The sequence below is a fragment of the Haliotis cracherodii genome, unplaced genomic scaffold, assembly GCF_022045235.1.
Source record: "Haliotis cracherodii isolate W230 unplaced genomic scaffold, xgHalCrac1.p SCAF_9, whole genome shotgun sequence".
In the NCBI taxonomy this organism is placed as follows: Eukaryota; Metazoa; Mollusca; class Gastropoda; order Lepetellida; family Haliotidae; genus Haliotis; species Haliotis cracherodii.
In genome coordinates this window covers 33,931,806-33,958,404 of record NW_027266343.1, presented here as the reverse complement: position 1 = coordinate 33,958,404, position 26,599 = coordinate 33,931,806, and the positions used below count along the sequence as shown (strand labels likewise).

Sequence of the window (26,599 nt, the reverse complement as noted above, 5' to 3'; positions counted from 1 at the left end):
ATGGCAGTTTCTGTCGCCCTACAAAAACAGACAGGGACATTCAAAACACAGGAGTGACAGGTTGTTTGGTGTATTACGTCTATAATAGTTCTCCCTGATTTGCTTGCCTATAATTCCGCACAGACAGAGCAAATCAAAGCTTTAAACTTCAGTAGATCCAAACAGCGATAAAGCAGTGCAGTAGGTACAGTACGCGGTATTGTAGACAAGGTCCAAGTCTACGTCAGTTAACGGGAAACACGGATGTCCTGTAGGAAGGAATGTGTGTCAGCGAGTTGAACAGAGAGAAAGGGAATTTTAATATTCAACGATGCGGAGACTGATTCAAAGCGAGGCTCTAAAGTCAATTAATTCAGTCCGTCTATTCACTGAACTTTATGCTAACCTTGACCCAACATAAGAAGAGCAGCCTTCATACAATATTTCAATAGGGCACAGTTACTGATTGAGAACAATGACATGTCAGTGAGTCAGTCTACCGGCGAGGTAAAACAACTACCGCATACATACCTAAATCATGTCGCAACATAAATGCCATAAGGTTGAACGCGACCCTTTCCACCTGAATTCATTAACACAAATGCCTTGTTGGCATGACATGAATACGTCTTTCTTATAGTGATAAAAACGGCCAGCACAGACATGTAAAGGATTAACCACAACGCCGAAGCCCGAGGGCTTTTCCCAAGGTTGTAGATTTACATTTTCAACCAAACCCGTGAACTGTTTTATCTGTCATTTAAGCTGAGAGATAAGGCGAAACATATAATAATATGTACACGTCTAAAACTAAACGCATTAATGAAGCTAACACATATCTATGTTTCATCATACGGCTCAATCTCAATTTGGATATTTCGATGAATTGTTTGCGACAGCATGGACACTGAAAATACGAAAGAAGATGGAAACCCGCATCCAGGGCAACATATTTACAGTATATTTACTTCATTACTTATGCTTGTTCTGAGAGACCGTCGTCATATAGCTGGGATCATGCTGAGTGCAACAAACCAACAAACTTGGCAACAACCGGCTTTCCGAGCATAAGGTCCCAAGGTTCTCGATAAAGAGTTTGAAGACACTCTGCCAAGCAAGCTGAGACCATGTCATGTGAGAAAGAGGAGTTGCTACGGAAACGTCGGATGCTGGGTAAACTGACACCATGACAACTGTTGGACATAATATTGTACTTTACAGATAAGTTGTATTTTTGTGAATTTGTCTTTGACGATAGTGATATTATTTTTACTGTAAAAACATAAATATCTGATAAACTTAACTCCATTTTGTGACGACTTAAATTTCGTTTCTGTGTTGCGGGGAAAGTCAGATTTTGACCCCAGTGTTTCTTTTTAAAAAGGGGAAAAATCAAAATGTTTGTCGAAACCTAATAAAGTATAGATTTATATTAGAACGACCGCCTCCGTGGTCTAGTGGTAGTACACATGTTTTACAAATATATTTCAAATATCTTCAAAAAACGGCATTCCGAATGTTATCTTATAGGATGTCATGATACGCACCTGCCTGCATAATCATGTATTTCAATGGATGTAAGTCTCCTATTAGGTTGCCTTACACATGTAGGGGCCAGGTGAATATCGAATTACGAAGTGTGAACATGACTGAAGCGTGTTGTTATTGTGGGAACAAAGAGTCTCTCTCATACCTTGCTGTCTGCATCTATCGACACTTGACACTTCGTTGCTGTGAGATCGGACGTTCATCCAGCTGCTCGGTAACGGCATCATTACTTACAGTGAGTGAGTGAGTGAGTTGGGTTTAATGTGGGAGGAAAGCCAGAAGTGATGCAGGATCAGACGTTTGCCACTTAGGTGTAAACCACGAGCACGGGTGTGGTGCTGACAAACCAAGAAACATAATCGGAGTGAACCAGGATTAAAGTACTCACGGAAATGGAAAAAAAACTGTTTTTTCGATCTGAGATTTTAAATAAATGCAGTTATTATACAAAATATATAAATATTCAAACAACTCAATTAGTACTAATTGGGCCTTGGCACAAATACAGCGTATCAAAGGTTTTTATGTCTTTTTACACGTAAAAGTGTGTAAAAATATGAACAAAACTGACTATTGTGAAATAGAGCATAACCAGGTGTTAGTAGATCAAGGTGAATGTCCATGAACTATGACACCTTGACGACAGGTGAAAACAGGTGCTTGAAAACTACGTGCATGTGATTTGTCAGTGGTTAGTGATTTGTGAGTGGCATTGTGAGATAGTGAATCATCGTTAAAATATCAGAACGTAAAAGTAATATATTCCCTTCTCAAACAACAACCTACATGTCATTATTATTATGTACATAAACATAACTGTTATTTTTATCGTTGTTTTGATAACTTTTTTTCCAGGCTAATTTGCATAATGCCTACAGCCTGTTTCTGCCATGTCAATTTGGACTTAGTTTTATTTTTGAATGTTGAAAGTGCCTACAAATTACCTCCTGTAAAGTACATTTTGTATTGAGCACTGAGATAAAACTAGCAAATCCAGACCAGTACTTTTCCAGTTGTTTTGTTATTTCGTATTTACATCTACGTAATGCTTTGTGTCGATTATTAAATCAAGCAAAACAGGTTTTTTTCATTTCCATGAGTACTTAAGTACCCACAATCATAGGCATCTGGCGTGCCCAAGGGAACGCAACTCCTGAGACGACTTCTCCCGAGAGATCACGAGAACGCGAGATTTTGGTCAGATGTCCCTTAACAGTATTCCAGATATAATACCTTACTAATCATCATAATTTGACCGGATCGATGCTTTATCTGCCTTGACTCGATAATGTTCAGGCCGCCGCCAAAAAAGTGAAGAAACCAGTCTTGACCCAATATGACAGTGTGCCCTTTCACCTTGGTTCTCAAGCTGGTTATATAATGGGCCTGCATGTTGCACGAGGTTTGATAAGGTGAAGGACATATCCTGTATCAGGTGATGTCTGTGTGAAGGTGGTAGCTTGTGGGAGGTACAGGGAACATGTGTCTGGTTGTTTATGTGATTCATACGTCCATGAATGTTATGTTTACAGCCTTTGAACAGTACACCGCAACGGGCATTTATTATGATACAATACATATTCATGCAATGCTCGTTTATCTTGATATTGTGAGGTTGCATTTGGGACAGGCATGATGTACAGTGTATTATGTACATATTCACAGGGACCGCGGGGTAGCCTTGTGGTTCAAGCGTTCGCTCGCCACGCTGAAGCCCATTTCTGGTGTCGTTAGAAAGTCCATATGATATTGTTGGAATATTGGTAAAAGCGGCGTAAAGTCACAGTCACCGCCTCACTCACATATTCACGTACACGAGCAATTTACAACATGTCATATGTTCATCGTGGTTCGGGAAGGTACATCAATTGATGGGTTATGTACCGATCTACTGCTCCCCCTCCCCCTCTTCCCCCCTCCCCCCCCCTCTTCCCCCCTCCCCCCCCCCCCACACCCACACACCCACACCCACACCCCAACAACTCACCCTCCACCACCCACCACCCACACACACACACCAACAACGCACCCACCCACCCCCCACCCACCCCCCACACACACACAACGCACACACCCCACACACCCCAAACCAACCTCCACCCGGCCACCAACTCTCCTCTCTTCGTATGGACATTATAACTCATGCTTGTCGCTCAAGGCGATCGGGGTGTCAGGCTTGCACTGCATTGTCTGGTCCAGGCTCGATCTTTTACCGACCACCTGCATATAGCTGTAATATTGATGGGTGCGTCGTTAAACAACAAACAGATTATACACATATCACTACAAAAGTGTTACATACACGTATCTCTTGTATTTTACAAGCAGGGTAGACGACGAAGATGTGGCTGGCGGTAGTTTGTGTTCTAAACGTATATTTCGTGAGTATCAATCTTCAGTTATCTTGTGTGAGTATCAGTCTGTATTCATATTGTGTGAGTATTTATATTTATTTACCTTGTGAGAGTGCGAAGGGGTAGTCCTGTGGTTAAAGCGTTCGCTCGTCACTCCGAAGGCCCGGGTTCGATTCACCACATGGGTACAATGTGTGAAGCCCATTTCTGTCCCCGCCGTGATATACCTGGAGTATTGCTAAAAGCGGCGTAAAACCATACTCACTCACTCGTATCCCAATTGTGTAGGTCAGTGCTCATGATGTTAATCTTTGGATTATCTGGTCATGTCTCGCTTATTAAGAGACCGTCGTCATATAGCTGAAATATTGCCGAGTGCTAAACAACAACAACAACCACCAAAGAAACAAAAGTTTTTTTTATAAAATTCGATGATAACATTTGTTTTTTGCAGTTATCTGTTTTTGCGAAAATTCCAGCTGGCTATATTCTCAAAGGTAGGTCCTCGTTCATCCAAACATAACGAGTTTTGTAGGTATTTTAGACCTGATTGGAAATTATCCCAAACCATAAATTGCAAACTTTCGTTTATGGTATCAAAATATTCATATGGAGGACACTATAAAGAAGACATTGAACATCTCTCCTGTTTTATGAAATGACCATCAGTATTTGTAACAAATGCTTGACAGTTAAGTTTGCAGCTGACGCAGCGCTGGCCGGATTCATAAAGCAATCTGAAATTAATTATCGTTCAAAAATTTCAAAATTTGTCCAATGGTACAAGATTAATTTTCCTACTCTAATTGTTAAAAAGGCGTTTTATAGAACATTTATTGAAAGCATGTTAGTTTTAATGTCAACTGTTGGTATGGGAGCCTGTCTGTTCAAAATAAATCTAAAATGCATACAATTTTAAACACAGCAAGTAAAGTCTCAGGACATATTTTAAACAAATCGGCGAAATTTATCAGAAACAAATTGTCAAAAAGTCGCGTAAGATACTAGTACTAAATGAGTCGCCTTATTCTTCATTCAGACAGACTTTTAAATTCCATTCCTTGCTGGCACTATAGTAGTGTTCAATTCTCGACATATTTTTTCCTGTGATTATATTACTAAGTGTCTTATTGTCTTATGTACATGTTTTAATGTCATATACATGTGTAGTTTCTTTTTTACCATGATTTAGTGCTCATGAACTGTGCAATATGAACTTTCCTTGAGATAAGTCTTTTCTTATCTTATCTTATAATAACCCAAAATTCACTTTATAACGTTAAAAAAATATAAATGAGATCGAAAACATAATTGTACAAATGACATGCATCATCGATATAAACATCAATATTGTACACATGTATGTGTTTTATTAGTAGAACAAAAAGTATTCTATTTTGAGAAAACAGGCACAGAAGGTCAAAGCAATCCCTATCTACAGTCAGGCGTTCGCTGCGCAAGGAAACACACTTGACAGATTACGCAATCTCACTGACAGCAGCCCCGGTTGCCATCAGTTACCGGACAAACGCCCAGAGAGAGTAGCACCAAACACCTTATACACTCTTGAGTAGATGTATGAATGCAAATACGTCCACGTGACACAATTCCCTTAAACACCCCACCACATTACGATGTGCTGCAGCCTACATGCAGAGTGAGTGAGTGAGCTGTGTTTAACGCCGCATTAAACAGTATTCCAGTTATATCACGGCGTCTGCTTAATGCGAGAGGAAAGCCCGAACTGATGCAGGTCTCAGACGTTTACCACTTCGGTGAAACCCACGAGCACGGGTATGGTGCTGACAAACCTAGAAACATAATCGGGTCGAACCGGGATTCGAACCCACAATCATTGGTTTCTGGCGTGCCTAAGGGACGCAACTCTGCACAGCCCCCAAACGGCTAGGTTTCTTAGGTCGGATAAATTCGAGTTTGCGTGAAAAGAAATCATGTTAACTTTTCAATCGACATAAGCAACAAAAAATTGAATCTTGAACGACATAAAATTAACTAACTGCAGATCATGACGCTTTATTGTAACTATACCCACAGTCACCCCTAACTGTGGGGATCATCCGGATCGTCCCGCCGTGGTTACCATAGTAACCGACCTGACCGTTGGCGCCAAGGCTGAATGTGCAGATAGAACAGTACCCTTCAAGACTTCTGACGGTGTCAACTTTACGCTGCTTGTAGGGTATCCGGGTCACAGTAATCTCCCTTGTGTCTTCAAGGTAACTCTGGCCGGAATTTACGGAGTAATCTCCCTTATGTCTTCAAGGTAATTTGGGCCGGAATATGCAGATACATGTACAACCATTTTGGATTTGGCTCAGGGTCATTCTTGCTTATAGTATATAAAGTGTTGGTCAAGAGGTCGCATTGTCTACATTTCTGGGTGACTCGGGGAATCACTTTCAGCCTTCACCTTAACGTCGCATCTTACCCCGACGTCATTTAATGATGTTGTTAAATTAATCACTTCTTACTTAAAGTTTCGGGATGAGGTGAGATGACGTAAAATGGGGTTCAACGTCGCATTGTCTCACATTTGTAGCGGCGTGCATCCGCGTGTGGGGGGCTGCTTGTACTAGTTAGCCTCGCCGAAGACCGGGTTCGACTACCCACATGTGTACGAAGCACATTTCTTGGGTCCCCCGCTGTGACATTGCTAAAAGCGGCGTAAAACTATACTCACTCACTCACATGTACTAGTCCGAACTTACTACGGTTGTAATATAGTGCTATCCCGCTATCCCGATTCCATGCCGCAGTTTTGACATGAATACCCCACTCATACCCACTATACTGACGCCGAGCCGAACCAGCCTTTTCAACCCCTTAATACCGAGGACCGCCTCCTTGGTCTAGTTGCAGAGCGTGGGCCCAGAGACGAAGACCGGTGGTTCGATCTCCTGCCGCATCATATCAAAAGACGTTAAAAGATGGTACATGTTATTGCACTGCCTGGCGCTAGGCATTGAGGGGCTTAAACAAGGACTCGTTGGCTCTGAGTCAGTGTACTGTGTCTGACTGGAGTATTTATGTTAAACTGTGGCATGGTATCTCAGTGTGCTAGTACAAGCAGTCACACACACGTGCAAGTACGTCGCAATATACACGTAAGTGCAATAATCTTGAGAGCGACGGTAAACCAGATTTCAACTAACCTTAATGCCGAGTAACAACAAGTATCATCTTTTTAACGTCTTTTGGAAAGGGGACCGAACCATCAACCTTCCATTTTGCGGCCAGACGCTCTATCCACTTGACCACGGAGGCGGTCTGATTCGGGTTAGGTTCGTGAAGCCAGATCTTGGCTACTTGACTAAGGGGCGAACAATAGTTTTCATTCCAGTGGAGAAGGAAAGTTGTCTCAGTCTTCGTCTAACTGACCCGTAAAGATCCGGGGTAGAATAAATCTTCAGCAACCCATGCTTGCCGTAAAAGGCGACGATACTTGTCGTAAGAGGCGACTAACGGGATCGTGTGGTCAGACCCGCTGACTTGGTTGATGCATGTCATCGTATCCAAAACAAACAAGCAAACATTCGTCTAATTCGCCGTTATTTATTACGCCGTGCCCGGATCCGCTGATGCTTACTGATTAAGATCCCTGGTTAATTATCACCACAGCCATAAGAGATACACGCACTAGTAATCCCGCATTGCGCCTTGCGTTATATGGTTTCAGAAACCGCAGCAAGTGTCGACGTTTGTCGTCAAAGTCTTGGCATCATACGGTGATGTTGGGAGTCTGATGCCTCAACAAGAGGAGGTTACCATCACCTGTACCTTTGATGCTAAAGCTGCCGGTGACACACAGGCACATAACATCAGCCAGAGGTGAGTCGGCCACTGACACAGGCACATAACATCAACCAGAGGTGAGTCAGTGACGTTTGTCATGAATATTTGTGAATATAACTTTAAGGATAGATCCTCACTTCGCTTGACATTCAGCTGCATTATTTTTGAGTAAACAATAAACAAACAGTCCCTGCTTCAAAACCATATTGTCGGCTGCTTACATCTAATGCAGTACTGAATTATTTGTCATGTGTTGTAGACTTCTTACACCGAAGGAGATCCAAAGTCACATGGGCCAGGGGAGCAACGCAACTTTCACCCTGAAATTGACTGATATCCGTGGTAAGGATCTGGCAAGCAGTGCAGTCCATCTGGGCCGAACAGTTCAGTTGAGGGCATATGCTGTCGGTAGGTCCTGTTACGATTCACTGTTGCGTCCCTTGGGCTCGCCATAAACCTATGATTGTGGGTTCGAACCCCGGTTCAACCGGATTATGTTTCTGATCTTGTCAACACCATACCTGTGCAAACGCCTGAGACCTGCATCATTCGGGCTTTCCTCCCACATTTAGCTGACACGCCGTGATATATCAGGAATACTGTTCAAAGCGGCGTTAAAACCCATTCACTCACCCCTCTTACGATACAGCCTTGTCAGACTAGAAAGTTCACTTTAAATGCATGATATTGACAAATAAATCAGGCCGTGATAGACTGGTCTCCGCCTTAATTGATTTAACTTAAACTAAGACCTAGAGATTGTTTGTGTTTCTTCAGATTGTGTTTAATCTAACATTTGTCACTGACATAAGACAGAACTAGATTCCAATTCCCCATAATTATGAAATAAGTGAAAAAATAAAGGCAAATAAGATACCCATATCCCTGTGCTACCAATCGTTAAAGGTTCACCCCTTGGTGAATCAAGGCAAGAAATGGTCCCATGGTCACGAAGTGGATCTGGTGGTCAGACTCGCTGACTTGATGACTGGTTCATTTAGTGTAGAATGTTGTCCTGATGTGAAGTAGCCCATGTGGAATAAGGTCGTAATGAGATGCTCTCTGTGCGGACCGACGTTACACAGCTGGAATATTGCTCCATGTTGTGTAAAACAGATCTTTCTCATAATGATATGTTGCCCGTTCAGAAAGATGTCGTAATGATATCCTAATCGCCGAGACACGGTGGCATGACGTAATGTCGCTGTATAGAGTTACGTTCCCTTAGCTGATCATTGGCGCGACTCCAATTACTAAGAGTTGTCCAAGTGCAACGAAATCGTATTGAGATGCTATCCATATGGTATTTAGCCGTAATGTGAAGTTGTCCGTGTGGAATGTTGTCGTGCTGAGGTTGACCATGTGGAATGTTGTCGTGCTGTAAGGTTGACCATGTTGAATGGTGTCGTGCTGTCAGGTTGACCATGTGGAATGTTGTAATGTGAAGTTAACCATGTAGAATTTTGTCGGAATGTGAAAGTGCACACGTAGAATGTTGTGCGGTGAAGTTGACCATGTTGACTGTAGTCGTGATGTGAAGTTGACCATGCGGATTGTAGTCGTGCGATGAAGTTGATCATGCGGATTGTAGTCGTGCGGTGAAGTTGATCATGCGGATTGTAGTCGTGCGGTGAAGTTGATCATGCGGATTGTAGTCGTGATGTGAAGTTGACCATGTTGACTGTAGTCGTGATGTGAAGTTGACCATGTTGACTGTAGTCGTGATGTGAAGTTGATCATGCGGATTGTAGTCGTGATGTGAAGTTGACCATGCGGATTGTAGTCGTGCGGTGAAGTTGACCATGCGGATTGTAGTCGTGCGGTGAAGTTGATCATGCGGATTGTAGTCGTGCGATGAAGTTGATCATGCGGATTGTAGTCGTGCAATGAAGTTGATCATGCGGATTGTAGTCGTGCGATGAAGTTGATCATGCGGATTGTAGTCGTGCAATGAAGTTGATCATGCGGATTGCAGTCGTGCAGTGAAGTTGACCATGCGGATTGTAGTCGTGATGTGAAGTTGACCATGTGGAATGTAGTCGTGCGGTGAAGTTGATCATGCGGATTGTAGTCGTGCGGTGAAGTTGATCATGCGGATTGTAGTCGTGCGGTGAAGTTGATCATGTGGATTGTAGTCGTGCGGTGAAGTTGACCATGTGGATTGTAGTCGTGCGGTGAAGTTGACCATGTGGATTGTAGTCGTGATGTGAAGTTGACCATGTGGAATGTAGTCGTGATGTGAAGTTGATCATACGGATTGTAGTCGTGCGATGAAGTTGACCATGTGGATTGTAGTCGTGATGTGAAGTTGACCATGCGGATTGTAGTCGTGCGGTGATGTTGACCATGTGGATTGTAGTCGTGCGGTGAAGTTGACCATGCGGATTGTAGTCGTGATGTGAAGTTGATCATGTGGATTGTAGTCGTGATGTGAAGTTGATCATGCGGGTTGTAGTCGTGATGTGAAGTTGACCATGCGGATTGTAGTCGTGCGATGAAGTTGACCATGTGGATTGTAGTCGTGCGGTGATGTTGACCATGTGGATTGTAGTCGTGCAGTGAAGTTGACCATGCGGATTGTAGTCGTGATGTGAAGTTGATCATGTGGATTGTAGTCGTGATGTGAAGTTGATCATGTGGATTGTAGTCGTGATGTGAAGTTGATCATGTGGATTGTAGTCGTGATGTGAAGTTGACCATGTGGATTGTAGTCGTGATGTGAAGTTGATCATGTGGATTGTAGTCGTGATGTGAAGTTGATCATGCGGATTGTAGTCGTGATGTGAAGTTGACCATGTGGATTGTAGTCGTGCGGTGAAGTTGATCATGCGGATTGTAGTCGTGATGTGAAGTTGATCATGCGGATTGTAGTCGTGATGTGAAGTTGACCATGTGGATTGTAGTCGTGCGGTGAAGTTGACCAAATGGAATTTTGTCGTAATGTAAACTGAAAATTATGCCATTTGTATTTCTTACCCTGACTTCTGACATGATCCCTGCCGCGTCATACCAAATGACGCTAAAAGATGGTACTTGTTGTTACTCTACATGGCGCCCCAATCGGAGTGTGGGATTTTATCCGAAAATATATATTGTCCCTGAAGATACTTTTTACAGAGTATTTATGCTTTATACTGTTAACTGTTTTGCTTCCGGGCCAGTTCAAATAGACATACACAATAGTGCATGCAAGCCGCTATATAAGTGCAATAATCTTGAACGCCTCGCCTCACCTCACCTCACCTCACCTCACCTCACCTCACCTCACCACTTTTTCCTTTCTTAGGGCTGCCACAGGATTCCAACATGATGCCGGTATCCTGTGATGCAGTGTCCATCGTCAGCGGGGCACGGTATTCTATCCTCAGAGCAGGGTATGTCTATAATGGGAACCCATTCACCTTTAATCTCGTTTCTATACCCCAAATTGTTCCTCCGCCTTGATATAGCTAGACTATCAACAAAAGCGATATAAAGCCCAACACACGGACTATATCCCAAGTATGAGCAGGTGAGCGACCTCCCGGCAACGGGACTCAAAGCCTGAGGCGAAGCCAAGGACGGCAAATCCTGTGGCGTCAGAATGGAATTCGCACGCCGTCAGACACACCATGGGCTTGACAAGGAATAACAAACGTACAGACTGATGATGATTATAAACAAGTAAACAATAATAAATAATAACTTCACAGACTCATTAACAGTGATTAACAGACGAAATGAGAAAATATGACAACGATACGAAATCAGTTACCTGCAAAAAAGCCCCGCCCACTCTATTATCAGCCAATCAGGAAACAGCAGACCGATCTGTCGGCGGAAGTATTCGGCCGTGTGTTTTGTTTTATATTTTATATATATATTGGACTGTTCACTCGAATTGTAAGTACTTTAGATACATATATATATCATTCAAATACTTTCTACATAAATACTGAGGACTAAGAACTAACACTAAAATCTAATTATTTCAACAATATATGAAATCATGTAATCATATTCCAAAAGACTTGGACGTGAGAACTTGAGGTTGCCTCTGACAACCGACGCACTGTGCCGCCACAAGTCTATGGTGGGTTCCAACTGATGTATGTAGGTGTCATTGGCGCATGTCAGAACGGACGACAACCCTGTCTTGACGTAACGTTACACGCGGGTCGCTTGCCACTTCTGTTGCCATCATACCAGCTTCTGTCATGCCCAATTACCGTCGTTTATGCCTAATCTGGGCACGGTGCATTCCTTGACAATCACAGAACTGACGGGCGTTTGCTATGTTTCATGTTTCATGTAAACCTTCAACAATCAGTTGTCCATATTGTTCTTGGCACGTGCTCAGAAAGACACGTCCTGGTCGTTTTTTGTACTTAGGATATGATACCCGTGAAGTTCCAGGTTAGAATAGGTCTTCAGCAACCCATGCGTGCCGTGACAGGCGACGATGCTTGTCGTAAGAGGCGACTAACGGGATCGGGTGGTCACACTCGCTGACTTGGTTGATGCATGTCATCGTATCCCAATTGCGTGGGTCGATGCTCATGATGTCAGTCGCTGGTTTGCTTGGTCCAGACTATTATTTACAGACCGCCGTTATATACATGTAGCTGTTGTATTGCCGAGTGCGGCGTTAAACAACAAACAAACAAACTATGGATACGAACAGCCTTTGTTCAATGTTCGAATCCAAAAACGATGTATGAAATGTTTCTAGACATGTTATTGTATCCCTATGTGTCTCATTTTGTCCAAATAAATCACTTTTATTGGATATCAAAAGGATCGGAAGTTACATGAGATGCGCGTTTCTTTTCGAACTTCGTCCAGCTCCTTCAGTCGGGCAATTTCAGAGAAGAGGTTTACAGAATCTTCTGTGTGGGAGATTTAAGTATCATGGCCAATACTGCGAAAAACGGAACACAAGTGTTGAGGTCTAAGTAAATATCAAATGTCATTCCATCCTGTACACAAATGGCTGCGCAATGGCATATAGAAGCCTTTTTAATGTGAAGGAGAAAATGTTTACATACGCCGTCGACGGCAGACATGTAAGTGATGACATAGGCTCACCGCCGTGTTTTAGTCTGGTTTTCTAATAATGCTGTTGCCTGGCCTACCAAAGACGTATATAGCTACATACGTCTTTTCATCATATAATGGGTAGGTTTCTCGGCTAAACGGATAAAAACGATATCCGTTGGGGTCATATGCGGATAGACATGCAAATATCAAAGGTCAAGTAGGGACTACTTTCAGTGTTTATAAACAAACATGGCGTCGCCCTCGTCATTCGGCGATCGAGTCAGAATTAACCATCGGGAATCTGGATAAACTACAGGGATAATTGCTATCCATATCTAACAACAGTCTAATATACTGAAAATCAGTGTCTAACTGTGACGTAGCTAAGGCATTTTATAAGTTTGGGCAACTTTAGAGATATAAATTTCGAAACAATTTTGCGAGGGCACGAGGCCTAGCCAAGCGGGATCAGTAGCCATATATCTGTGCTTGTAGACCTCTGCGACTTGAAACCTTCTCCACAAATTAAAATAGTTGGATTTGGCCGAAATATGTTTGAATTGCCACCTTGTTTCCTTTTGTCGCTGTGTGTACATCTGACTACATTTCTTAACGTTATGACAGGACAGACCGACTGTCAACTACGTCTGACCGTGGCCGTGTGACGTCTCATAAACTAGGGTTAGAGTAGCTTCCTTTTGACAAAGGGCAGTTACTCTAGCGGACAGACCGATGGATTGCCGCGAAAGGCAATTAAAAACTATTGTTGTTTTGCGTATATGTTGCTTCGTCACTGTATAAGAAACAGATTTCAGTTCGAACTATATTGGCTATTGTCACTGTCCGACTGACACACCACTTACCCTGTGACGTAATTAATATCAATGCGCGCATTCCAGGAAAACTCGCAATGTTTCGGTAATGTTTGTGAGAGAGGGAAAGCAATTTTTAAGCACAGAATTAAATAATGACATTATATGATAAAGAGGTTATCACGCTTGTGTGTTAAGGCTCGCTAAATACAATGTTTATTCCTAATGCAGGATATTTACCATCCCCAAACACACTCGCGTGATAACCTCTATGTACCTACCAATGAAAACTAGCAGAGAGCAAGTAAAGATCAAAATCCTCCACATTGTCAAAGTCACCCAACTCAGTAAATCGCGCAAACCGCAACACATCGAGTGCACCCACCATTGGAAATGTGGCAGGTTTTAATCATTACGATACAAACCTTATCTTGATTGTGATTTGTTTGTAAAGTGTGTACTCTCTGCTGGTTTTCTTTTGTAGGCCTAATAATGATAAGCATACTCAATCATTCCCTCGCCCGCTTTCCAGCTTTCCATGTTTGTCTTTCCAATGCTAGGTGTGGGGATGGCGTGGTCCTCAGTAAGACTGATGGATTCAGCAGCTTCAGCAACGAGACAAGAAGTCCATACTTCCAAACCTTCAGACTGGAGGACGACTCGCAGCTGAGGTATGAGTGTAACTTCACGCTCTCTAAAAGACCCAGCGGCAGTGATTGCCAGGTGAGCTGTTATTGCAAGATAAAATGGTAATACAAGTTAAATAAGATTACATACAACTTGTTGGATAACAACTTCTGGTTTATTGCATCTATCGACGTTTCGGTGTCGATTTAAGTAGTACTTAAAAAAAAGTGGTCAAATATGACGACTCTCGTCTGTAATATTTGGTATTACACTTTCTAAGTAAGGTACAAATCCTAGTATTTTTGGGGTTGTGTCCCAACCGCGGATCCAAACCCACACTTTCAGAGCGAGGGACCTGATAGCCAGCACACAAAGTCAGCGATCTGACCCTCTTATCCCCCGAGGCATCCACTAAAATGTTCCGCCAACTAACAGACTAGATCACGTACTTTGAGTACTCCTCTGACAAATGTAAATTTGCACGGCTCTCATGGCCGAAATCTATGAATACACAATGCCTTTTAGAAAGTGGTCAAATGTAAGATACATCCTATTTAACGAAGTAAAGCGGTGTTTCCCTGAACCTCGCTCGCTCACTCACTCACTCACTCACTCGAATCACACAGTTCTACTTTCTCCTGTCAACTGGTGATACGTCGTTTAAGTGTGTTCAGCAAACGTGACTCAATCATTATCTTTTCAGATTTCACAATGTTCATGCTGGGGCGCCAACACCAAGTAAAGTATACTGTTACTATTAATTTTCGTATTTTGATCTAGTTCTTGTGTTAATATAAAAAAAATAAACTACTTGAAAGAATTTAAAGAACACCCGATCCTTTCACATGACTAGAATTTATCTGTCATGACACGACATTGACTATCGTTATGTGAAAGAACCGGGTGTTCCTTAAGTTCATTTGAGTAGTATACAACTTTTTACTTGAATATTTTGTGTTTCCCATGGCCCGTGCAAAAACAAGGAAATTGCACAGATCAGCAATTTCATCATGAGTATCGGTGAACATGAAGGAGATCACAGCGAACATAAGAGGGTACGTCCTGTACCCGACTGTTGAAAAACATTCCCTTCGTGCCAGGATATCTATCTAAGTAACAGATGTTTGTCTTCCTCTCATCGCTATCCTAGTAACGGATGTTTTTTCTGCTTGTGATAGCTATCTTTGTTCAAAATGAATGTCACCACAATTTCAGCCGTGTCGGGAAATCTCATCGCCACTTAATGCTCTACTTCACTGTCGGCCATGTTTGCATCCTTACGCACACTATTAGCCACATATAGACTGTCTCGCAGAGTGTCTTTGTCGATAAGTGTTTAAAGCTCTAACGCCTGCCCCTGAGTTTTAAACATTCAGTGACGATTGTTGATATATTTCATACTAATATCAAACGACACATGGGTTAGATTCTATTTATCATCCACAATCGTTTTTCCAACTTGTAAATCGCCGCGAATAGCTACAAGATTGCTGATGGTTTATATCACGGCTTGTCAGCTTACTGTGGGAGGAAAGCCCGAAATGATGCAGGACTTAGACGTTTACCACTTTGGTGAAAACCCCGAGCACTGGTATGGTTCTGACAAACCTAGAAATCAAGGCGAACCTTGATTTGAACCCATGATCATAGGTTCGTAGCGTACCCAAGGGACGCAACTCTGCAGTGCGAATTGCGGCGCCTCAGAAAAACTTGGCCTCCCGTGCACCTTGTAGAGAGTAAATATTGTCTTGAGTGTAAAAAGTATAGATAATCAGCTTAGTGACGTTATTTGCTTGTGACGTCACAATCGTCTGTGTTGTGATGCAATTTCATTTAAGCGATATCTTATCAATACGAATGTCTCGTGTAGTAAAGTACTTGTACATTCTGATGTTTGCACTAGTTGGTCACCAATGCCCAGTAAGATCTGACTAAATTGAGTTGACCAACTCGCGTTACCTGTGGCTGGGGTAGTTGTATGAAATTCTATCATCACCAAACGCCGATCTACCAACACCTGCCTCTTTAACTTTTCGTAAAGGTTAGGACCCGTGAAGATCCGGGTTAGAATAGGTCTTCAGCAAACAATGAGAGGCGACTAACGGGATAGGGTGTTCAGGCTCGCTGATTTGGTCGTATCGAAATTGCGTGGATCGATGCTCATGACATCAATCACTGAATTTCCTCGTCCAGACTCGATTATTTACAGACCGCCGTCATATAGCTGAAATATTGCTGAGTATGGCGTTAAACAACAAACAAACAAAAACACAAAGCTTATCCTTGATCTTTCCAGCAACATCCTAGAGGCCTGTAAATAATCTAGCCTTGGTAAGGAAAATTCATTCTAGAGAGAATGAACAAAGATCCATAGTCCGGAAAATAAAACTTAATTTTGACGTTGCAGTAACGCGCAATACATTAAGTTAAACACCACTTTGAACATTATTTCAGTTATGATCAACAAACACACAAACAAACAAAGTAAAGGTTAGAGCACGAGGACTTAGTCAACTTTCTCATTTCTACCCGGAATCTTTCGCGATGTTTTTAAAAACTTTGGTAGTGAAATTTGGTTCAAGCATGAAACATAACTAAAACAAAATTACAAACCAAGAAACTTGAATGTTGTTGAAGGTATCCGGAAGGTTTCCAGAAAACTGAAACCAAACATTTCATGTTGTGCCGTTTGTTTCCGCCAGCTGCTGCTACACGTGTGAGGACGTTCATGCCGCCTACGCCGATCAGTACTGGGATATGGATGAAGAGTTGATTGCACAGTGCTCTGGCTCGCCGTGTACGGTGGTAGGTGCACGTGTGTCAAATATATAAACCTCCCATATGAAGGTGCACGTGTGTCAAATACATAGGTGAGGTGAGGTGAAATGGGGTTTAACGTCGCGTCCATGATTATTGCACTGATATAGCAGTGTGTGCGTGCGCGCGTGCGTACGCGTGCGTGTACGTCTGTACGTACAGAGATACTCCACTGAATACCCCACTCAGACTCAGTATACTGAGTCCGCCAGACAGGGTAACAAAAAGTACCATCTTTTATAATATGACGCGACCGGAGATCGAACCCCGGAATTTCCGCTCTCCGGGCGGACGCTCTACCACTAGACCACGGAGGCGGTCTCAAATACATAGGCCTTTCTTATGTTTGGTGCGTGCGCGTTAAATATATAGGCCTGTAATATGGATGGTAGGTGCGTGTGTGTCAAATGTAGACCTGTAAAATAGAGAATTTGCGTTTGCGTCAAGTATGGGTGTGAAATATGGTAGGTGCGTGGAAACAGGATCACATGAAATATACATGGAGGCTTCGAACAATAGTTATTAATGATTTTTACATGTTTTTGCATGTTTCAGAATTCATGTCACAATGAGAGAGCCCGCAGAAATACAGCCCAAAACAAGGACTGGTCGTCTCGGAGTAAGTATACTGTTTCTGGTAGCGGTATTCATTTTAAACTGCGGCATGGTATCTCACTGGGCTAACACTATAAAATCGGCAACGCACGCACGAACGCACACACGCGCTATATGCACGTCGCTATATACGTACAATAACCTTGGACGCGACGTTAAACCCCGTTTCACCTAATAATTGTCTTTCCCAGTCGCAGATGGTGACACTTTGGATGGTGACCAGCATAAGGCCTCTCTGTATAAGTAACTGTAGCCTATCGATAGCTTACTGTGTGAACACGGTTCAGACCTTTCTTGTCATGGGACAATCATCCTTGTTGAGGCTTGATCGTATGATCATCCTTCTTTGCGCACTATTGGATTAATGTCGGGTCATCCCGGCATTTTATATCTCACTTATAACGGTTTCCCTGAGATATGTATCGTTAGTTCCCATTATTGGGATATATCAATAGCACTCCATATCTGTCACCCGACTGTGAGGCCCGGATATTAATCTTTGTTCATTCCCTCTATAATGTGTTTTTCTTCCCAAGACTCGATTATTCACAGTCCTCTGCTATGTTACTGGAATATGCACTCACTCCTCGAAATATCAAGGATAAGCTTTGTTTGTTGTTTGTTGTTTAACGCCGCACATATAGCTGGAACTTTGCTAAGTGCTGTGTTAAAGAACAAACAAACAATACCCCAGTGGGTGTCACCGAAGTTGTAAACGTCAAAGACTTTTTATCAATGCGGGTTTCCTCCAACAGTAAGTCAAAGTCGTTTTTCTCAACTCCATCACTCCCTAAAACTGTTGATTGTTGTCCACTTGCAGGTGATGACACTGCCAGTATTCCTCTGCAGCCGACGCCGTTATTTACGGTACACACCACGTAGTAATCGTGAATGTAGTTTCAGCTATAAAATAGAAAGTAACTTGATATTTTCTTATTTTTGGAGAACCAACTGTAGACTCAATCACTTCACATAACAGTGACATATATTACTCAAAAGAAGTTAAGGAAACTAGGTTCATTAATATCACTTTTCTTCATCTGTCATGGCATGACATATTAACTATGGTGATATGAAAGAATCAGGTTGTCCTTTAATTCTTTTGAGTAGTATGTTTATAGGATGAGCCCATCATTTCCAGTTTTGTATTGCAGAATTGGCTCAAGCAAGTCAATAATCCCGTGTATAGGTATTTTCAGGCGCTCTCCAGCGTTGGTTCGTTTGTTGCCTTTTACGGCAAGTATGGGTTACTGAAGACCAATTCTACACAGGATCTTCTCGGCTTGGTAGCATTACCATGGTGCAACATGCAGTCGCAGAGTATTCTTAGAAAGGTTCACACGCGGGAAGAAAACCGAACGTACACGTAAAAGGTGATGTCAACCATCACAGCGATTACCCGAATTCGAAGATAATATTGCTTAATATAAGTAAATATATATATGATAATATGCCACATATAAGGCCATTATGTTAACAGAGGCAGACATCGTCCAAAGCCATGCATCAGTACTGTCAACTTTTGACTTGACTCTGAAACCTGAAGACATGCCTATTCCTCTGTTGTACTGGGTTCGCATGACAAACTTCAGGAAATACTTCATTGCTTGATCCATGGAGCTTCTGTTAGAAAACGTGGTGGCGACAGATACAGTTACATAATCTATCTTCAGAGGTTCAGGGCAATCTGTAAAATAATGAAGCAAATGGCGTTTGAACTTTACTTAGAGTGAGTTAGGTTTACGGTATTCCAGTCATATCGCGGCGTGTCAGCTTAATGTGGGAGGAAAGCCCGAACTGATGCAGGTCTCAGACGTTTACCACTTCGGTGAAACCCACGAGCACGGATATGGTGCTGACAAACCTAGAAACATAATTGGTGCGAACCGGGATTCGAACCCACACTCATAGGTTTCTGGCGTGCCCAAGGGAACTCAACGGGGAAGTAAATGAGTCTTTACCGCCGCATCCAGTAATATTCCAGCTACATCACGATGGCATCTACATCACTGAGTCTGGACAAGACAAAGTAGTGCCAGATCATGAAAGCTGAACAATTCATACTGAGTTGTCCCACTTAACCCCTTATTGTCGATAAGGATTCATAATCAATATTAGATGTTGAAACGCTCTTATTAACACATGTGGAATAAAAAATCTGACGACCAAATCTATAATGTCTATAGATACTATATGAGCATTGTAAACCTCACTGCGCCGATGAAAGATTATAATATTATTAGTTTGAATCAATACATCACTTTCCTATAGGATCGATTAGCATAGCGATCGATTGAACTAGATAACTTTGAACCAGAGGATCAACACGGCGCAGATATCGATAGCATACCTACCAATTGATGCAAGTACCTATACTGTCAAAGCGCACATGCGTAACCCAGAAGATAAAACAAGTTGTAATTTGCATGTGGTACCTTCAGAATGAAAGTATGCCACATTTCAATTAAATATTTATATAATATAAAAGTAGAAAACAAACGTATTGTGAAAACAAACTGGTACTATGTTTTTACAACAATGAGTGAGTATCGTTTTACGCCACTTTTAGCGGGGGACACCAGAAATGGGCTTCACACGTTGTACCCATGTCGGGAATTGAACCCGGGTCTTCGGCGTGACGAGTGAACGCTTTAACCACTAGGCTACCCAACCGCCCCTTTATAACAATGACTTCCTGAAACATTTATTATTGCTTTCAAGGAACATGGGGTATTTTGTTGACAAAATCATTCTGGTGTACATGATACTGTTGACATTGATATATCTGCAGTGATAAAGTTATTAATATTTTTTCATAATTAACCTTTTAAAGTAATAGCTACAATGTTGTTATATTATTTTATACCGAAGTAGATCTGCACATGGAGACAAGCAGGTGTTGTTAAAATTGAAACCAAAAACATTGTGAGTACGTTTGTTATTTTTAACCATGAACCATACATACACATGTACCTCCCAAGAAGTTACCTCCCAAGTGGTAATATGTTTACATCTGTAGCTTGCCACGCCAATTATTCAAAATGTTTATTCATGGCAAGCTTTAAGCTGAGAGGCCACACGCCCATAGTTCAACGTATGCACAAGGTATGTGTGTGTCTATCAACAATGCATGATGTATGTACAATGCAATATTTTGTAATAATGTAATATTTGAGGATGACGAGTATGCAAAACAAATTGATATTTAGATCAGATGTAAACTTCTTTGGAATATACTTGTCTCTTAATTGAAGATACAGTTTACACACAAGCAAACCATTATACTCATTTTCTACAACATGAAGGTTACAAGATGTACAGATATTGTTAAACTTTTGAAATATACCTTAATAGATCTTTAAGTCATAAAAATCTGCTCTGAATTGTGCTACTGTGACTCGATGATTTTTATATTGAACAAATATTAAATATTCTTCGAGTATAAATTGTTGTTTGAAGAGGGAATAGGTATATGTACATTTGCTATTTCTTAGTTTTTCTATCGACATTTGCTGAAAACAATCTTTAGCTCTTTAGGATAATAATGACATAAACATCTTGACATTTCCAACACCCTGATCCATCCATGCGTATCCAAGGCCAAAACTGAAAAGGGAGATTTTGATATTTGTTGCCCAATTATTTTTATTGCCTGAATGACTCGCATATTGATCGAGGTAGAAAAGCATGTTATAGGCTTTTACTGGGTATCGCATGGATGAAAGAGTCGTTAGTTTTAACCAATAATTTATACAACGCTTAAGCGAAAAAATATACAATGGGTATCTGCGACATTCCCCCAAGTACAATACCATTTGGGGTGGAGGATCGAACTCCAATTACGCGTTTACATGCATAAAGATGAACTTTTTCTATACACTCATATTTTTCATAACCAATATTTCTGATCCATAAAGTAAAATTTGCATCATCTTTGTATCTAAATTTTGAAAGTATAAATTACAGGGCGGATTTAACAAACTTTGTAGGATTGACATCAATACTTTCTTAGCTTTAACAGATTAGATTATAGATATTTATTCCAACTCAGAGTCCTAGTAAACAGTGTCCCAAGGCAAGTATAAGATGAAACTACCTCTTTTTATGCATCTTTATATATCGATTTCTCTAATTTTGATAATTTCCCACCGCTTTTAAAAACAAGAACTTTAGTTTCATTTAGATTGACTGACAGTGGCCCCTTTCCACAATAATTTTCCAAAATATTGATTTGACGTCGAAGACCAATTACCGAGTCAGAGAGAAAGGACAACATCGTCAGCAAAAAGTAAAAGGAAATTCTATTAGATCTGGATATAACTGTAGGCCATTTTCTATTTTTAGTTAATTTTAAGAACAAGTTCATTTATGAAAAAAGAGAACACGAATTGGCTAGTACACAACCCTGACGCACTCCCAAAGTGCATTCAAACATACTTGTAAGGTTATTGCCTTTGGTTCGTATACAAGCTTTAAGTGATTCGTAAATGGATTTTAATGATTTTTCTTTCTTTGATGCCAACCTATGTTTACCAAATAAGTGCAAGAGTTTTGCTTTTTTTCGTTTTTACGGAATCAAATGCCTTAGCGAAATGGACAAAACGTGCTTTTAATTTACCTCCCCTTTTTTTCAGAGATATTTTGCAATTTAAGCTTGCAAGATGAAAACATTGTCCATTGTGGAATATCCAGGTCTAAATGCCGCCTGTTCTTCATAAATGTTTCCCATTGCATCTGACCAAAACCTAAATCTGCCATTAAGAATCATGGTATATAACTTTCCAAAACAACTCTGTACAGATATTCCCCGATAGTTATCAACATTATCCTTATCACCCTTTTTATGCAATGGAACAATGATTGCTTTTGACCATCCCGAAGGAAAAACACCTTTATCATATAGAGAATTGAACAATGCAAGTAAATATGGAACAAAAATATTATCTGAACATTGAAACATTTCACTAATTACAAAATTTGTTCTAGCTGCTTTATTACATTTCAACATATTCTGTTGTATTTCCTCACTGCTAGTAGGGGCATTAAATATATCATCACTGAGAGACTTAACCCAATTAGTACCAGTATATTTTCGTATTCAAGGTGTGTGTATCCTCTTCATAACAAGTACAATGGAGCTACATGTATGTCTGGCTCTGGAATAATTGACAGGTGTTTAAAATACTCGTACCAAGTCTCTGAATTTATGTTATTTTTATCCTGAGTAGTACCTGATAAAGCTTGAATATTGTGCCAAAATGTTTTGGAATACTTCATTGAATCTATCAATTCAGATTGACATTTAATCTCGAAAGAACCTTTTGCATTTCTACATACAGCTTAATACTTATTTCTTGCAAGATAGTGCTGAATAGACACTTTGTCTATATATTTACGAAATACATTGAGATAATGACATCTCTGTTTTTTAAAACATTCACATTTAGAATCATCAATTTTTCGTCAATTATTCACAATGTCCAAAAGTGCTCATATCTCGCTACACGGAAACTGGGTCAAAGTTTCCTGCATATCGATATGCTATAGGCCTGTTTTCGACCCTCTAGACTTGCCGCAGTCCCCGTGACATTGCTAGACAATTGCTAAAAGCGACGTAAAACCATACTCACTCACTCGACAGGCAGACCCGCGTCACGGAAATGGGTCAACGTATCACGGCAGCGAAATGCTGTATGCAGAAATTAATCGAATAGCGCTGGTGCCCTGCCCTTCGCCTTCGGGCGGCTGCAGGCGAGGAGTGCAAGCGCTCTAGAATAGGTATACCAATGTAAGATAGGGCCTTGCTCCCTGTTATGATTGTTGCCGAATAGCATAAACATGTTTTGTGTAATAATTTGCATTTAGGATTGTTTTAAAATTATTTTCATAATTATGTATTTTTTTCGCATGTACACATGTCATTATACACTACACATGTGCGAAAAGTTTCTTTTAAAAGTTTGGTCAATCTATCCAACGAAAACCCATCCCCTATGGCCCATGCCCCTATGTAATTTCCTCAAACCCATAGCAAACAAGAAAACATTGATGCCGAGCATCAAAGTTCCCCGCCATATGTGATGCCTCACAAACGCATAATTATGATGTGACCGAGGGAAGGAATTAAAATTTAATGTATGGCAAATAAAACAGGAGAAAATGTATCGTGAATATACTACATGGAGTTTCTGCATAGCAGAAACGAAAGGCATGAAAGTGCATAATTATATTTACCACATGCAAAATAATATTTATATTAATTATTAATAAATTATTAATAATAATTAATAATAATGTCAATACAGTTGATCAATTTGCATAGGGTCGCTCTATTAAAAAAAGTGGTTTGTTTGTTGTTTAACGCCATACTCAGCAATGTTCCAGCTATATGACGGCAGTCTGTATATAATCGAGCCTGGACTACACAACCCAATGATTGACATAATGAGCATCAAACTACGCAATTGGGATACAGTGACATCAACCAATTCATGAGATCAGCGAGCCTGACCACCCGATCCCGTCAGTTGCCTCTTATGGCAAGCATGGGTTGCTGAAGACCTACACTCTTCAAAAAAAAGCGTGGAAATGAAGTATGTAGTTCATTGAACCTGACTTCACAAAAATTCCGGTATACATATTGGATATATGTTATTGGAAAATGTTGGTGGCCTGATATTCGACAAAACGCAGCCATTGTCGATTTGCAATGTCTTAAACGGTTTTGTTTCCACACTTGTTCAAAAATGTCGTGGAGGAAAACAGTAAAGCAAAATGCACGTGCTAGTTATGGCATACGTAACTCGTGGTAGTTGTTATAAAAAGGCAAGCATAATCCAATAATTTGTCATTCAAATGTCAGCATTTTTCAAGTTCGAAAATGCCGAGACTCAGCGCTGACAATCGGAACATCGCAATAGGACGTATCCAAAGAGGGGAATCGCAGTCCTCTGTTGCACGCCACTTCAACGTCCACCAGAGCATCATTTGCCGCCTTTGTGACCGATACACACAGTTCAATTCCACTGCAGACCGTCAGAGAACAGGCCGACCAAGAGTTACATGAATTACATTCTTCAACCTCACCTTCTTCCATTCATTGACCGCCAGAGAGAGCTGTTTCAACAGGACAACGGCCCACCGCACACGACAACATGTAACTATCGAGCTCCAAAATTTCATATTTGTATCTATGATATCAAATATGATATATCGACTTTATTAGGTACAATAGATTTACAAAACATCTACCCGTGCGTTTCTATTTTGGGGGGGGGGGGGGGGGGGGGGGGGGGAAGAGTGTATTAATTCTAACCTGGGTCATTATTGAAAAGGAAATCGAAAGAAACTGAAGCACTTTCTGGCACAAAAGTAAACCTGTGGAAAAAGCACCAACACTGCCGCCAACAATATGGGCAGATGCACAAACTAAAATAATATATTATCCCATTATTTTTGTCCTTGGCTAAATGAGGCATTTGCATTTTTGGTCACAATAGTATGGTGATTACTGTAAATGCAGGTAATAATATGGTAGTTCTTTTTGGCACATAAAATACATTTAGAAAAGCACCAATCAAGTTACAATATTGTCAGATGCATTAAATGGGATTATATAATCACATTTATTTTTTGCACATGGCGAAATGAGGCATATGGTGATGATGTAAGTATTGACAACATTAAGGGCTCCATTGGCATATGGTAACTGATATGGAACGGATATTCCTCGACTCTAGTTTGACGTCTTTTGGTCATTTTCTTTTTGGTATTTCATCCCTTCTTCAAAGAATAGTAATTATGATCATGATAAGATTAACATCCTAGTTCTCTATGAACTGTTTGTTTCTCCATTTTCTATGTGAAATATTGAACAATGAGATGACGATATTGTGCCTCTATTTTAAGTTGACATGTTTCGTTGTATTATTCCAGTGATCAGAGGATAACTGGTCTGTGTCAGTAATTGTTATGGAATGTGGATTACTGTTAACAATGACTCGTTTGAGTTCATATGATGGTGATTGATACACTGTGATGTAACATAACAATTCATCCATAGACCATTGAAGATCCGGAGCAGAATAGGTCTTCAACAACCCATGCTTGCCGTAAAAGGCGACAATGCTTGTCGTAAAAGGCGACTAACGGGGTCGGGTGGTCCGGCTCGCTGACTTGGTTGATGCATGTCAATTGTTCAGATCGATGTTCATGATGTCAGTCACTGGAATGTCTGGTCCATATAGCTGGAATATTGCTGAGTGCGGCGTTAAACAACAAACAAACCAACCAACAAAAAACCCAATTCATTCATACTACTAAATAGAAGTAAGATCTATTCGGATCAATCCCTCCCAAACCATTCAGCTGATGATGGTCAAATAATGTATAAGGATCAAAGTCCGTAAACATTGCAAAAGAGACATCATTAAATGTCAACAAAAGTTACTGGGATATCAATAGTGCTTGTGCAAATGATTGTAGGAAATTCGTTTCCCAAGTTTGAATATTTGGAGCACCAGTTTCGTAAACAATATCGTTTGAGCCAGTTGCTGCCTGGAGCTGATTATGTCCTTAAGCCCTCATAGCCTTCCGTGTTACCTTAATGATCGTAGAGAGTTGTGCCTTCAAAAAACAGGAAATCGAGATCAGTGGAACATGTACAGACGCAGATAGATATGAGCCCTTGGACACAAAATATATGATAGCGACCAGAGCTACGGCTGTGCCTTTAATTCCATTAAACGGTTACAAAATACGATGTTACTTTGATTTTGTTACAAAGGTGTACATCTACATGAGGCAATGTGCGATGAGGCACTGCTTTAAAAACCACGTGGATTGGGATAATTCACAATATGGAATAAAGCAATTTCAGTTATTTTCAGAGAACATGAGTATCCAAACAACAATCAAAAAGTGTGGTTTGTAGAATGCGGAATTCAGCCGTATTACATGTAATTTGTACCCGTAAAGGTCCGGGTTAGAATAGGCCTTTAGCAACCCATTCTTGCC

General features: G+C 41.0%; 1 protein-coding gene across 1 annotated transcript; it reads left to right on the top strand.

Annotated features, from left to right (window-relative positions):
* Positions 1-3,869: 3,869 nt before the first annotated feature.
* Positions 3,870-18,466, top strand: LOC139453249 (vitelline envelope sperm lysin receptor-like). Its single transcript, XM_071234875.1, has 11 exons — positions 3,870-3,908; positions 4,336-4,378; positions 5,937-6,118; positions 7,579-7,730; positions 7,954-8,102; positions 10,981-11,068; positions 14,086-14,248; positions 14,856-14,890; positions 16,855-16,957; positions 17,525-17,588; positions 18,405-18,466. Exons 1-11 carry the CDS (start codon positions 3,870-3,872, stop codon positions 18,464-18,466), a joined length of 1,080 nt encoding a protein of 359 aa, XP_071090976.1.
* The last annotated feature ends 8,133 nt before the right edge of the window (positions 18,467-26,599 follow it).